We start from the raw sequence: 14,936 nt of genomic DNA, 5'->3' as shown, positions 1-14,936 counted from the left end.
GGAAGCAGAGCAAGGGATGGTGACTCTGCAACCATTGCAGTTAAATCTACCTGTGATGGGTGTATTAAAGATCTCGGATTGGTCAACCCGAGTCAAGAATTCATCTACTTTTTAACTTTATCGTATTTTTACTGTGTAGACATTCTCATTGGCTTTAGGCCTCCTTGCACATTTCATTCTTAGTCATACCTGATTGCAGGCAGACAGTATTTTAGTATTTGTGCAGTTTAGTATTTAGTATTTCTACAGTTCAGGCCTGATACTTGAATTTTAGGTCTTACTAAAAGGAGAGAGATTTGGTTTTTCCTTTTGTTTTTCCATGATAAACAAAGTCTACAAAGATCAGAATGTCTTGGCAGCTTTGCCAAACTTTGAACCTCATATTCCAAAGACGCATCCTTTCTTACTCCACATCTCTCTTACTCTACCCACCCAACACTTAGTACATATCTTCCTTACTATATTCAGCCAACGCTCAGTAAGAACCGTTTTTCCTTTGCTTTGCTGCTGCTAACTGTTCCTGGTCTACTATTGACAACAAAACTGTATCTTGTCATCTTTAGGTGATGGTGCTAATGATGTCAGCATGATCCAAGTGGCAGATGTTGGCGTGGGGATCTCTGGTCAAGAAGGCATGCAGGTAATGTTGCTTGTTCACTGAAAAGCACTTCCATGAAAGTGTGAAATAGACACTTCCCACGTGCCAGCTTGACCAAGCTGCCTTTGGGTAGCCAGGACAAATAAAAGAGAAGCAGCAAGTTGTGCTGAGGAGTGCCAGTTGTACGTCGTAAAGATGCTTTCAGCTTCAGTTTGAGTTAATGTTTGTTCTCAGATCTGTGGTGAGTTTAAACATGCTGCCTTCTCAGAAAATTCAACTTACCAGATCTCTCTAAGCAATATGTTTTAAGAAATCATTTATAAAGTACTGGTTTAAAGGAGGAAAAAAGCTCAGCTATGCATTATTTAGGAAATAAAGGTTCACCTTATTCTGGCTTTTATTCTCCTCTCTCCTGTACTGCTTGGGTATGCTTCACCTGTGGAGTAGCTGCACAAGCCCATCCAGCTGATGCAGCTTATTTGCATGGTTTGGTGGTGACCCTTAGCCCAGCCACCCACACATCCCGCTCACTCAGCCTATTGTGAGAGCAGAACAGAGAAGAAAGAGAAAATTGCAGCCCATTGCAGAACCACTGCTCCATACACACTGTTTTTCTTGGTTTTTCTCCCCATTTCCTGCCACAGGGAACAGCAAGGTAAGGGGACTTGGATGTGTTCAGCCTGTGATTACTGTATTCACCACTTCTCCCATCCCCAAAAGAGAGGGTGTATATGTACAGGATGTATTACCTACTGTATTACCTATTACGTCTGCCTCCTCTACTGCTAGTGTAACTGCAGTGTTAGCACCAGCTGTGGCAGTAAGACACAGAGAATGAGGAAGATACCTCATTTCCAGAGTCTGTCTTGTATTTGGGCCGGGTGCAGACTGATTGCATGAGAAAATGGAGTAGCTGAGTATACGTCAAAGAGCTTTTCAGAGAAGATGGGAAGTGTTTCCATCCTCAGGACCTGAGCAGATGAGCATGCTCCCTAACTTAGTTACCAGTGGGTGGTTCTCTGACCCACATGGCATTTTTTGCAACAGTGGCTGGATGTTTTGCTCAAAAGGGAAGGCCCCCTTCACACAGAACACAAGTTGGCTATAAAATTTTATTCCATGGCATTTCATGAATACTATAATTTATTTGGGTCAACACAAAAGTTTCTGAAACAAAAATTTAACTGAGCTTTTAGCTTGGATGTCAACTTTGTGCATTTTCTGACATGCAGATCACCAGAAGCTAGGAGAGTACTTTGGAGAAAAGTCAGTGATGTTTTTCTTATTTTTTCATGTACTCTTCCAAAGGCATCCTCTCTTGGCCATTGTTGGAGACTGGATACTACGGAAGATGGTCTTCAGCCTGACCCAGCAGAGCTATTAGACAAGTTCTTTTTCTTGTAATCATCCAGACAACATAATCTCCAGGGCAAATGAGTGTCCATCAGTGCTCTTCAAACAGACAGATTTCAGGCCTGCAATCCATTAAAAATGCTTCTCCAAACATATTAGCAGCTTTCAATTTGACTGGAAAGAAGCTACCACAAAAATATTCAGATATTCATTGTGTATTTGGCATCCCAGGCATAGACCCTATGAATTTGACTTTGATGGCTGGAGAGGGCGGGAGAAAAGGAAGTCTTGGATTATGCTGATGCCAACTGTATCTGTTGTTCCACAGCCTTCACCAGGCTCCAAGAGCTTTGCATAACTTCTGCAGTATGACTCTGCAGGCAGTCCAGGCTCCAGAGAGCCCAGCAGAGATTGTTTTTGTCCTGTCAATTCAAAACTCTGCCACAAACTTCTTGGGCCTTATCATCTCTTATGAACTTATCAGCTCCTATCATCTATGTATTAATTCAGATCACTTTTTTTTCCCAATGCAGCCATAACAGTGCTTGTAGCATTTTTTTTTTTACTCCTCTCCCCATTATGCCACTTTCAGTTGAGCTCATACACTTACAATAACCGGTCCTCAGATGCCCCTGGCTTTTGAGATGTATTCAAATCTGAAAGCTATTTGCTCATTAACCCATTAAACTACCTGTTTTTTCCTAAACAAAAGTTCAGCAGAGTGGAAAATGTTTATAGATCCCTTCCTTCTGCAAGGTCCTAAGGAACCACGCAGGCCTCTCTACTATAAACAACTGTCAGAATCTTACACATGCCAGTGCTCAGAAGGCATTGAGCATTTGGACGTCTAAACCAGCAATACTCTCTGATTTATTTTCTTTCCACATTCTGTGGAAGCATGTGGAGCATGAATCACTTCTTCCTGTGAAAAAGCTGGAAGAAAAAAATAAAAATGTGAAAATCAAGGGGATATTTTGAGACTAAATAAACATGCAAATTGGATTACATTGGATAACACTATCTTCCTCACTGTGTTCCTCACTATAATCAAAATGGAATAAAAAAGAAAAAAAAAAACCCAACACTTCTCACAATGTGTTATGAAGTACTATGTTAGAAGCACAAATGAAGAGAAGCTAACAGTTTTGTTTTAACATTGGAATAGGCTAAGATGGGGTGGAGCACAAGCAAGCAGACATAGCACATCTCTGTTCTCCTCAAACTCCAAGATAGCTCTATGTTTGCAAGACAAATCAGACTGTTCTGTGCGGGGAGGTTATAACAAGTGTATCTCAGTACCTGAGAAATTCTAGGATGTGTCAACATATTAGTAAATGTCCCAGTTTATATATACATCCACTGGTACATTACAATGCATTATTACATCCTCTTTTGCATACTGTTTTAGAGTTTATTTTAGTAGCTTCTACAAGCACTTATTTGGGAAAACTGAGCCCTTTTGATGATTTACCAAGAAAGGGAATAAGAAAAGATTGAAAGGAAAGATGTCTCTCATTTAAAAATACAGCCAAAATATACCCTGCAGAGTGTGAGGAAGACATTGTTCCTTTGGGGGTTGCCACCTTTTCTCATGTTTTTGCTGAACTGTGAGAAGAAAGGTGATACCAGAATAGAAAATGAAATGTAAAATAATATTAAGTGAAATATTAGTGTGATCCTAGGGATAAGGAAAATCATGAAACAACTGCAGCAACGCTATCATTTACAGGAAGGTCTCATCTAGATGTACAGTATCCTGAATTTTAGTCAGAAGTAGAGAGAAACTGGGTGATTCATTTTGTCAATGTGATTTGGCAGTCTGCAAAGTCCCAGGGGAGTCTCATCTAGTGTGATTTTTTCATAAACAGTTTTAGAAAACATGCAGTTTTAAAAATACCTCAAAATACTGATCTCTCAGGACAGCCAAGTAAACTTTATTAACCAGGACTGCAAATGTAATTAAAACTAACATTTTTATTGCTTTGTCTTTTAAAGTCCAGTAATTATGATGCAACCACTTAATTGTGCTTTTCTTATTTTATCCTCTGGAAATTCATTTTGCCCTGCAAGTACCCTGTAGTTTTTACAGAGAAAGATGTTACAGCCACCAGGATGTTCGCAGGCGGGCCCCGAGCCTTCGTGCTCATGTGACTGCGATTGCCAGCCATTCTCCCACCTCTCGCTTTTTGCTGCTGCTTGTCACCATCTGGAATGTAGACTGTAATCTCCCCTGGGTGAGGACCAGGCTGCCTTGCATGTTCTGCCAAGCTGCCGGGTTTGCTCACGGGTATGCCAAATCAATGCACCAATAGCTGCATTTCAGATGACCTGTAATGGATTTCGTTCTTCATCAGTACAATTTCCATTGACTGTTATGAGTTGAGATGACAGCTAGATTCCCTGTTAGTGTTGAAAGCGACGCTTGACAATAATCGTTCCAACTTTTCCTTCATTGAAGGCGGTGATGGCAAGCGACTTCGCAATCCCAAGGTTCCGGCATTTGGAGAAGCTCTTGCTTGTTCATGGCCACTGGTGTTATTCCCGACTCGCCAACATGGTGCTGTATTTCTTCTACAAAAATGCAGTAAGTGTTTGACTTGGCAGCTTTATGCCACCACATGTTTCTAGGGTTTATTTTGTGCTAAGTGAGCATTAGGTCAGCCTTCAAATGCTTTATAAATAAGCTGCAAAGAAATTTGCAGAGTTGAAAGACAGCTGGCTGCCATTCGCAGAAATACGGGACCTACTCCATAACAGCTACAGTGTGCTGCTGAATGTGCAAATTAGGTAACAGAAATAACAAGCACTGCTTAAGAAAAGTTTCTTTATAGAGCAGTTTTGCAGAATTTAGATGGCTAGACACAGGAGTCTTTAATGCCAAAGCCATCCAGCATTGGTCCAAAGTAGCTGTTGAGTGTGTTTTCCCTTCCTGACCCTATCTCATCATTGCTTAGGAATCACTGTACGTATTCCCTAGTGACTTGAGATAATTTTAGTCCTCTCTGTGTCTCAGATGCAGAGATTTGGAAGGTTTTTTCTTTATTATTTTACTCACAACTAACCAAAAGAGCTCATTAGAAAGGAAGCACACTGTGGTAAAGAGCAGACTATGTGTCTGGGTTTCCTCCCTGGTGTACGAAACAGGAGTTAGTCCAGTACTGGGCACTGGGCCAGTGGCAGCTCAACTCCTTGGGCCTAACAAAGGCCCTTTGCATTGATCTTGGAGTGCAAAGATGACTGAATGAAAACTGCCTAACAAGATAACCAAGAACTCCATCAGCTGTGTGGGAGTCACTGGCAGGCACACAGATCTGCTCACTCACAACACCTACAAATCACCTTGGGAGCGAGGGATATGAAGAAGCGGGAAAAAGGAGAGAGCCATAGATCTCACACCTCTGTTTGTTTGTTTGCTCTAGAGGGCAACGTGTGAACTGTGAGCGGGAGACTGGATTTTTTCCTCAATAGAAATAAAGAAACTTTAAATTTTGTAAAAATTTTGTACTTTTTATAAATTTACAAATTAAGTTTTTACAAATTTGTCTCTCAATTTTGCAAAAGTTGCTTTCCAAATTTAATCTAATCCTCAATTTTTTTAATCAGTGGTAACTTTTTAGTGCAAATTCCTCTTGGCCTGACTAATCCCTGTCCAATCTCAGTCTGAAGGTACATATTTTATCAGGAGAAGACTATAATTTGCTCAAAATTTTGAACATCATAGGAATACCTAAGGGAGCTAAAGAATTAATAAAGCGTCTTTGTGTTAACACGAGTGTCTTAAAATACCTTCTGTGGCCTGATCAGAAACCGCATGCAAGCACCCTTCCAGACACAAAAGAAAGGAGGGATGTGGACAGTCTAGAACTGCTGCCTGAGTCTGAAATAGCAAGCGGATTTAAATAATGCTGCACGGAGTGGAGAGCCACCTGTTGAAGCACAACAGTGAAATTTGTGCTGCTGTTCAAACGCCTGCATTTTAAGGCTTGATCCTGAATGATGCTGAACGTCTGTGCTCCCGCTCCCAGTGCTGTATGTTCCCAAGATACGCTTTGACAGTATCGAATCTCAACTTCCAAGAAGTGTATGCAGAGCCATCTTACATTAAAATAAAAAAATAAAAAAATAAAAAAAAAGAAGTAATACACATAAGACATTCCAGCAATCAGCAGCCAGAGATGTTGTTTATACATCTATGTTTTTGTTTAGCTGTTGTAAAATCGTCCATTTCCTTTGGTACAACTCCCCTTGATTACAAGTATTATTTCTCATGCCATTTTTAGTAAGACATTTTCAAAAGCTGCTGCCTCAAGGCTAGAATATAACTCAAGAAATCTCTTTGTGTTGTCTCTGCTTTGGCAGCCTTGAGAGCTTTCTGAACAATACTTGTTGCTACTGACTCTAACACTGTAGTGGGGTATCCAGCGTACAGACGGGATTATGTCTGACACAGTGCCTGCCCTTAAGGAAAGAATATTCAAAAATGAAAGATGTGAGCACCTGATCCTTTTGCAAGGAGGCTATTCTGGATGATTCTCTGCAGAGAGTCTAGATAGCTACACTGCAAATGTTCTGCAAGTTTCCTGTTTCCTCAAGTGTTTTTTTCCCCATTTGCTCGTATTAGCAAATTTTCCATTCTCCACTAGAACCTATCTAACTCAAAGTTTAAACTCCAAATTGTTGGAAAAGCCATTTGGAAACTCAGATGACTTATCCAAGAAGATGTTTGGCTTGGTGGAGATGATAAAAATACAAGTGAAATATAAACTGAACCAAGCATGGCTGGAAATATCTGAGCTTGATGGAAAGGGATTTCGTGTAAACAAAATTCTGCCTGCACAAGCATGCGCTGCTTCTTCCCCTTTGTACATTACCTCTGCCAGACAGCGCTGGACATTTTTTGGCACATACTTCATTCACTGAGAAATTCTGTCGGAGCCACATTCATAAAACAGTCTCATCTGGAGGGAAAAAAGAAAACCTTTTTTCTTTAAAATTTAATTAGATTTTAATGTAAATTTGTTTTGACTTTTTCAGGGGGGTAATGCACAGAAGCAAGAGGGAGCGTTATATTTGAAATTAAGTTAGACGCTTGTTTAATCCAAAACAAAATTTCAGGGGAAAAAAAAAATCTGATTTAAGCTTGGTTACTGAAACGTCATTTATTTGTACAGCGTTCTTTGACAGCACTGCTGAGACCCATACTAAAGGTGGTAGGAAATTTTTCAGCTGACTGTATACTCATCAAACTACCCATTTTTGTAAGAGAGAAACTGTTTCCAAGAGAGGTTCATTTTAGCAAAGGCCTAGAGAGGAAAACTACTTAGGCCCAGGATTAGCTGGATTTTGTTTACTTCAGATGAGTGAGAGAAAAGTATCTAAATTCACATATATAAATATGCAATTCCATTTTGAGAAAAGACTTGGGAAGTTTTCTTGGGTTTTGGGTGTGAAAAGGAAATAAATTTCAAAATTGGTTCAATTTTGAAATGAAATTGCCATCTCCCAGCCAACTGCACTGAAGAGGGTAAGCTCTGGTAACTCAGTCTTGTTTTGGCCAGAGGAAGATGTTTTTCCTGAGATGTTTTTACAGAAACATTTCTAGAGGTGATCCTTAAAAAAAATACTAACATTTAACTTTCAATAGGCTCGTTTATAGTATGGGCTCACGAAGAGTGAGATGTATGTTGCTGCTGATATACAAGCCATTTCAATGTAGTATGCAAACATTGCCTGAACATATATATACAATATATCTATATATATAAAAAAAATCTATACATTTACCTACAGCAGGACTGACCCTCTTATTCTGTGTCAGTTCCCCTTCACAAGATAGGCTTACTCTCCTTATAGCAGTTTTCACTGACTAAGCAAACCGTAGCTTTTTTTTTTTCCTCCTATGTTTAAATTTCAACCACATTTTGGCATACAGATAGAACAGATCTGTATTTACCTCTGTATAACTAAAAATGATGAAGGGTTAACATACTCCAGCTGGCTGAAAGCTTTTAAGAGCAGAATATAAAAAGAAGAGGAAGTGAGAAGAGAGGTCATGTCATTTCCCTTCTTCATGGTTAAAATGGGGGAAAACCCTCAAGGGACAATTGCAGAGGTTTTTCTGGTTGCCTTCCGTTTAGTGTTAATTGCTTTACAAAGAATAATAAAAATTGCAGTTTTAGGAGGACCAAGCCTGGGATTTTACTTCCTTCCCTAGGAAGCTGCCTGTCTTTTTCTAGGCCTCAAATCCCCCCTCACCATGTGAGGTTGGCACCTCTCCTGAACCCTAAAACCCTCTAGATCCTCCAAGCTGCCGAGATTGTAGAAGAAACAAGTTGTGTGGTTTGTCCCTTTTTGGGTGATTCCAATCCAACTACATGAACAATCCCACTGCAGCTGTGTCTGCAGCTGATTTCTTGCTACAGCTGATGAGTAAGGGGGACTGAGGAATCTTTACAGCACTGCTGATTTGCTGAATTCCAAAGCACAGAGATAGAATAGTTAAGAAACCTTTGCTAGACCTTACAGTTTCACCTCCCTTGCTGCTGCTAGTCTTATGTTGGTCTTGCAAAACATCTCTGCATTTACCTATCGTAGACCAGCAGAGCCTCACAAAACATCTCAAGGCAGCAAAGGATATTATTATGGAAATGCTTATTCTTACAATAGTGGCGTAGGTGTTGTGAGATGAGTACTCATGTATCTAGAGGTCAATGATGGTTGGGAGAGCTCTTTACGGTTAGTTAAATTGCACCTCAGAGTTTCACTTGAACTGAAAGTTAATTTTGTCTGAAGTCGTCCCTGACACCTGAGATCTGAGGTTCCAGCAGCACAAAGACTTGCAGGTGTGCCAAATGTTTGCGACTTAGCTAAGTGGCCCCAGCATCAGGAACAGCAAGTTAAAGACTAAGGTATCCTTAGAAGGAATGCTCGAGTGTTTAGCGTTCATAGATAAGTCCTTGCAGAACTGGAATCAGAATTGTTTCAGAACACAATGGGATGATGCGTATCTTGCCATATTTACAGCATTGCTCGTTCTCTTTCAGATGTTTGTGGCCCTTCTCTTCTGGTACCAGTTCTACTGTGGGTTCTCTGGCTCATCCATGATTGATCAGTGGTATCTCATCTTCTTTAATTTGCTCTTCTCTTCTCTTCCGCAACTGATTACTGGTGTGCTGGATAAGGACGTGCCAGCTGAAGTGTTAATTGCTGTACCCCAGCTTTATAAAAGTGGCCAGAATATGGAGGTAAAAACTTCTTGCTTTTTGTAATTTTTTCCTAAACGTCTTTAGTTTCAACTGAAACTAAAGGTACTAAACCCCTACTCCCAAAGGGTGAATGACTGGTATCAACAGTCTGAGAAGTTGTTGTTGTTGTCATTATTATTATTTTGTGATATTTCTTGTCTGAGTCAAAATATCTAAATGCCAAACATATGCTTAAAACAAGCAAGCAAGAAGAAAAACCAGCTATATTTTGAAATATGTAACAGGAGAGAAGGCTAGATGCTTTAAGTCAGCCTAAGCTGAACACCTGCCTCATGGTCCAGGCTCACAAATAACCCCAGAAGTAAAGCAGATTATACCTCGTAGACTAGTGCGGCCTTTCACAGAATAACCTCACGGTACTTGCTCAAAACTTCAGGCCCCAGCCCTTTACAAACAGTCAGAAGAGAGAGATGGCTTTAGGATTAAGCATGGAGGTCAATAGACTGGGACTCTGAGGGAGGTAGTCACCAGCAGATGACAGATTCAGCTGTTGAAAACACCTTGTCCCCATCTGCTTGAATTGTACAATGAAAACAGAAGGAATTGCAGGAGGGATTGGAGCTAAACCATTTCTGGTAATTACAGCTAGAGCGTACTGCGGGAAAATCTTTCTGCTGGGCAAAACTATCCATGTTGAGACATTGCTTCCAAGGCAAAAGCCTTTCTTGAAAGTATCTGACATTGTGCCCTCTGAGAGGAGACAGAGAGTGTTTTTTGCCTCTAACTGTACACCTGCGTTTGGTACCCCACACATCTAGTGGTATCACTAGACACTGTCAGGAAAGATAAAAGGAGAATTTTAGTGTAACTTATTTTTAGTGCCTTAGTCCAAATTCTCTCTTTTTCGCCCAGATGTTGTTTTGCATTTTCTACATTTCTTCTGTTCCAGTGCATTGCACTCTAAAGATCTGTAACATTAATACCTTCCTTTCTTGCATGTTTTTAAGGTGATAGAAATCTTTTAATGCCTTAAGTTTGTTGGGAAGTTGTGTCTGCCTGTCTTCAGCTGGCAAACTGAGGAGAGAAGTCTCCCAGGTTCACAGTACAATTATTTCTCATAGGCCAGCCCAGGGACCATTCTAAGTTTGTTTGAAATCTAGTGAGCATATTCTCTGAATAGTCACCTTAAAAGGCATTTTAAAAACTTGCCAAAAATCCTGCTTCGGGTTGGGTCTCTTTCAAAAAGATGTCACCAATTCAAAGCCTGTAGGATTATAGAATAATTTAGGTGGCTGTGGAGGCCATCTGATCCAGACCCCTGGTCAAAACAGCTTCAGAGCTAGATGAGGTTGCTCAGGTCTTTATCTAGTCCAGTTCTGAATGTCTCCAACAACAGAGATGCCACAGTCCCTCTGAGCAACCTGTTCCGGTGCTTAACCACATGTTATTTCAGTAGGCCAAAGAACACTGTAATTATTTCTAAGCATCTTTCAATTCCCATTTTTAGGCTCCAGTGGTATTATTCATAAAGGGAAGGAGCCCTGATGAAGCCGGTGCTTGGAGATGTAGTCTATATCCCAAAACGAAATAAATATTTTGCCGTTTGCAAACTGTTTTTCCTTATATGTATGTCTTTTGTATGACCACTCATATCCCTGCAATTGTATATTTCTTTAAGTCAAAATTTTAGTTTACCATTGTTTCTCAGTGAGCAATTTTGTGTGCACGCATACAGGTATATGTTTTATGTACGTGTTTATAACATTGCTGCATGAAATACTGCTAAAGATCCTTGTCGGGGATCTTCCTTTACTAAGTATGTGTGCATTTTCTGTTTTCTGTCTTGTGAATAAATACCCTGTGCTTCTACGTAGATGATGTAAAGCCCATTTACTCATCTGCATAGACCTCAGAGAGCTCCTCCTGAAATCAGTGATCTAAACGTAGTGCATAAAGTTGGGCACCTTCATAAATGTTTGCTGGCCTGAGTGTCAGATTCACATTACACCCTCTGCCAGGGGAAAAAAAAAAAAGGCAGCAGAAGAGTCTCCTCCCAGAACAGAGTGACTCACAGGTAGACTCTTCATACCCAAGGGTATGTAACTGATTGGCAAAGTTGTGAAGCACAAGTCGTGAAGGGCACAAGCCCTTAAAAGTGCCCGTTGGAAGATCCCCCTCAAAATACTTATCCCAGCAAATAGCATTTTCATTCATCATTTCAAGGCTCTGACTATCTTAATTTTTTTTATGCCACAGGAGTACCAACCACACATGTTTTGGATGAACATGATTGATGCTATGTATCAAAGCCTGGTTTGCTTCTTCATCCCCTATTTCGTAAGTGTTTGGTGTAGGCCATTCCATTTCAAGCATTTAGAGGAGAACTGGCAACACAGCTTGGGCTAATTTCTGTCTCCTTCTTTACAGACTTACTATGATTCGGAGGTGGATATCTTCTCCTGGGGAACTCCCATCACCACAATAGCTCTTTTCACCATCATACTACATCTGGCTATTGAAACCAAAACTTGGGTAAGGTATCCACAGCCTACATAGAAACTCACTGGCATATACGTAATTCTTTTCTTAGTGCCATTCTTCAAAAACAGAAGATGATCGCTTCGTTCCCCCAGTACATTCTATTTTTAGTAAGCATTTTAAGCAAACATGGAAAAGGTTTTAAACTGTGATCTGCAAACAGCTTTGTAGTGTTTTATCTATAATAAGAATATTTGAAAATACAAGGCTCTAAACTCTTTGCTGTGCATGGATTTGGCTGCAGAAATCAAGAAGTTTTAATTCAGAATCACAGCAGATTTGTCAGAATATAAAGAATCATTATACTTTTGTTGGTTTTTTGTTCTAGACTTTTCTTCACTGGTCATCTTGCATCTTCAGTATCCTTTTATTTTTCTTTGTGGCTCTGGTTTACAATGCTTCCTGCCCAGCGTGCCATCCTCCATCCAATCCCTACTGGACTATGGAAAGGCTGATGGGAGACCCTATGTTCTATTTCACTTGCATTATATCACCAGTTGTTGCATTGCTGCCCAGGTATTGTATCTTCTCTCATATCTTTTCTCATATATGAAAGCACTTTATGCGTATGGTTGGGAGGGCAAGAAACATTTCTTTTTCCGCTCCCCCCTTTTTCTTTTTGCCTTACCAGCCAAGGCAATTTTGTTCAGCAGCTGATCATATGAAGTCAGGTTGTCTAACCTCTTCTGTGCTCCTGACCGCAGGAATAGACCACATCTCCTGGCTGTAGACCACAGGAGTGGGATAATTGTAGACTGTTGGTCAAACCTCCTGGCCATGCAGAGATTTGATACCCTGTGAGGTTTTCCGTGATGCTTCCAGATTCAACCCATAACCCATACGGGAGGACCCATAACATGCACAGTACAGAAATTCTGTTAGTATGTTGTGGACTTAATTGCCTTCTTGTGGGTGTAGGAGGCCTGCTCTGCAGACCAATCCCCATTGCCTTTGATTCCTCATCAGGAAAAATTAAAGACAGTGCGTAATCACAAGATGGATCACTGGCTAAAGACACAGTTTTATTACACTGCTTGTTACTAATCAAAATGTAAGCACAGCATTCAGAGCTTTTCATCTGCAAGCTTTCTTGTGTCAAACATAAGAAAGGCACATAAAACTCTCTCATTTTTCTGTGTTGTGCTTTTGTCTTGGATATTTTCTCTTATAATATCTTGGGTACTTCCTTCTTTCAGTTCTTTTCACGTGCACTTTCTCCTCTTGCAGATTTCTGTACAGAACCCTCCAGGGAACACTATTCCCAACCCAGCTTCAGCTTGGACGCCAGTTGAGTAAACTGTCCCCAGAGATTCGCACCCAGCTTCTGACCAAGTTGAATGTAAAGGAAACAATACGTCAGGCGCAACCCTTTGCAGACAGCTTCTCACCAAGCCTTGCCTCAAATGCTAGTGATTGTTACACGGCTTATAACCAAAGCACACCTTTGCCAACATCTCCTCAAAGAAGTGAGTCGCTTTTCCACACAAAGGCAGAACATACAACAGATCGGACTGTGGATGCCTCTCCACAGGGTGCTGTGTTGTATGGGGAAAACAAATTCCCCTCACCAGCAAGTACTCTGGAAACGTCCATGGGATTTCATGAAGTTAGACACGGCACTTCAGAGATGGAGTCATTGCCCGTGGGAGCAACATTCCCATGGAGCTCAGCGGTCGACCAAGCAGACTTCAGTTTGTTGAAGTGGATCACATCAACTCCTCTGTTCAGTCGCATCGGGTCTGTTTTACAGGTGTCATCGAGCAGTTTACAAAATGAACCGCAGGACAGTATGTGTGTGCTTGGCTCTTCTTTGCATGTGGACTTCAAAGGCTTAAAAGAACAGAGCTCAAATAACTTGCAGGACAAAATGAAAGGGACCCCAGCTGATCATTGTAAAAGTGACAATTCTGAGACCACCTTTTTATGACATGGGCCTTAAATATATTTATATATATTTTCTATTTGCACACATTTATAGTGAGATTACTCTATTTGTTTCCAAAGATGAAACAGAAAATCAAAGGTACAGAGTGATTATTTAAGAATGTTTAAATACAGTATATTGAAATAAGAGCTTTAAATATAAAAAGAAACACTTGAAAATTCCATTTATATTGTTTTATTTTTTCATCTCATTTTGTAAGGAAATGCCGTCTCTTTATTTTTCAGATGCTTCTCTTTTATTCTGACACATACTGTAAAAGCAAAGGACCTATCTACCATATTCAAAAGGATTAGATTCAGCAACAATTATTGATATCATTATAGGCCATACAGTAATCAAGGAGGAAAAACCATGACAATAAATAGGCACTGTATTCCATCCATCACCTGCTTGCCAGGGTGTTTTGTCACTGGAGCAAACCATTAGGCAAGACTACCGAATTATTATACACCTCTCTATAAATGTTAACAGTATCTTACCACCGCATTAATAATACTGGTATTTTATAAGCGACACCATATTTTGATATTGCAGCCATAGCATTTTACGTGTCATGATGAAACAATAAATAAATGACCATCCATATTGCAAAGTGACTTCCCAGTCTGCCATTAATAGTGATTCAGCCCTTCACCTGGAGTAGCGAGCATTTGGCCGCTCGTGGCCTTATCGCAGGCTGTTCAACTTCTGAAGGAAAGCTGCTGCTCGTTCCTGAGGAATGAGTTGGTGGCGCATTGTGTCCGCTGTAGAGTTTGAGCTGGGAGGGCCTGTTATCTTCTGTGCTGGAGCACTGCCGCGAGCAGGCTGGTTTTGCTGCAGAAGTCAGTCCTGCTTGCTAGTGGTGGTGGGGGAGGACAGGCAGGGTGGAGTTCTGTTAGGCACCTTCGCTGTTGTCTCAGCCAGGTTAAATCAAGTCCCTGGTGATCGGGAAGGGGCATGACCAGCTGCGGGGGTGCAGTGCCATGCAGAGTTACTCGAGCCTGGTCTAAGACAGGCTTGCTCCAGTCCCCAAATCAGGGAGCTGCACTGCTTTCTGAGGTTATGTCTGAGCCCACCTTACGTGGTTGTACATCACAGCCTGCCGCTGGGACGTGGGTCTGCGGCTGCGCTGCGCCAGCCCGACAGATCCCAGCGGGGTTTGGCCTTGGAAGGCTGCTCGGTTCTTTCATATCTAGTGGCCATGACCGTGTATGGACTAGCTGCTGCACTTTGTTGCTTCCTCGTCGCAGGTTTTCAGATGGCCTTTGCCTTGCTTGCCGTCCGTTGTGTAAGGCCAGGACTTGTTCGTGCCATGCTC

General features: G+C 41.0%; 1 protein-coding gene across 1 annotated transcript in view; it reads left to right on the top strand.

Annotated features, from left to right (window-relative positions):
• The window catches only part of ATP10A (ATPase phospholipid transporting 10A (putative)), a 118,524-nt gene extending 104,323 nt beyond the window's left edge, over positions 1–14,201 (top strand). The window contains exons 15-21 of the mRNA XM_054222608.1: positions 564–640; positions 4,410–4,535; positions 8,995–9,195; positions 11,413–11,493; positions 11,584–11,688; positions 12,023–12,210; positions 12,922–14,201. Of these exons, the coding sequence (XP_054078583.1) occupies positions 564–640; positions 4,410–4,535; positions 8,995–9,195; positions 11,413–11,493; positions 11,584–11,688; positions 12,023–12,210; positions 12,922–13,621 (1,478 nt within the window). The 3' untranslated portion in view covers positions 13,622–14,201. The remainder of the gene's footprint in view (positions 1–563; positions 641–4,409; positions 4,536–8,994; positions 9,196–11,412; positions 11,494–11,583; positions 11,689–12,022; positions 12,211–12,921) is intronic.
• The last annotated feature ends 735 nt before the right edge of the window (positions 14,202–14,936 follow it).

Source organism: Rissa tridactyla, chromosome 1 (assembly GCF_028500815.1).
Source record: "Rissa tridactyla isolate bRisTri1 chromosome 1, bRisTri1.patW.cur.20221130, whole genome shotgun sequence".
NCBI lineage: Eukaryota > Metazoa > Chordata > Aves > Charadriiformes > Laridae > Rissa > Rissa tridactyla.
This window is presented reverse-complemented; position numbering and strand designations above follow the sequence as displayed.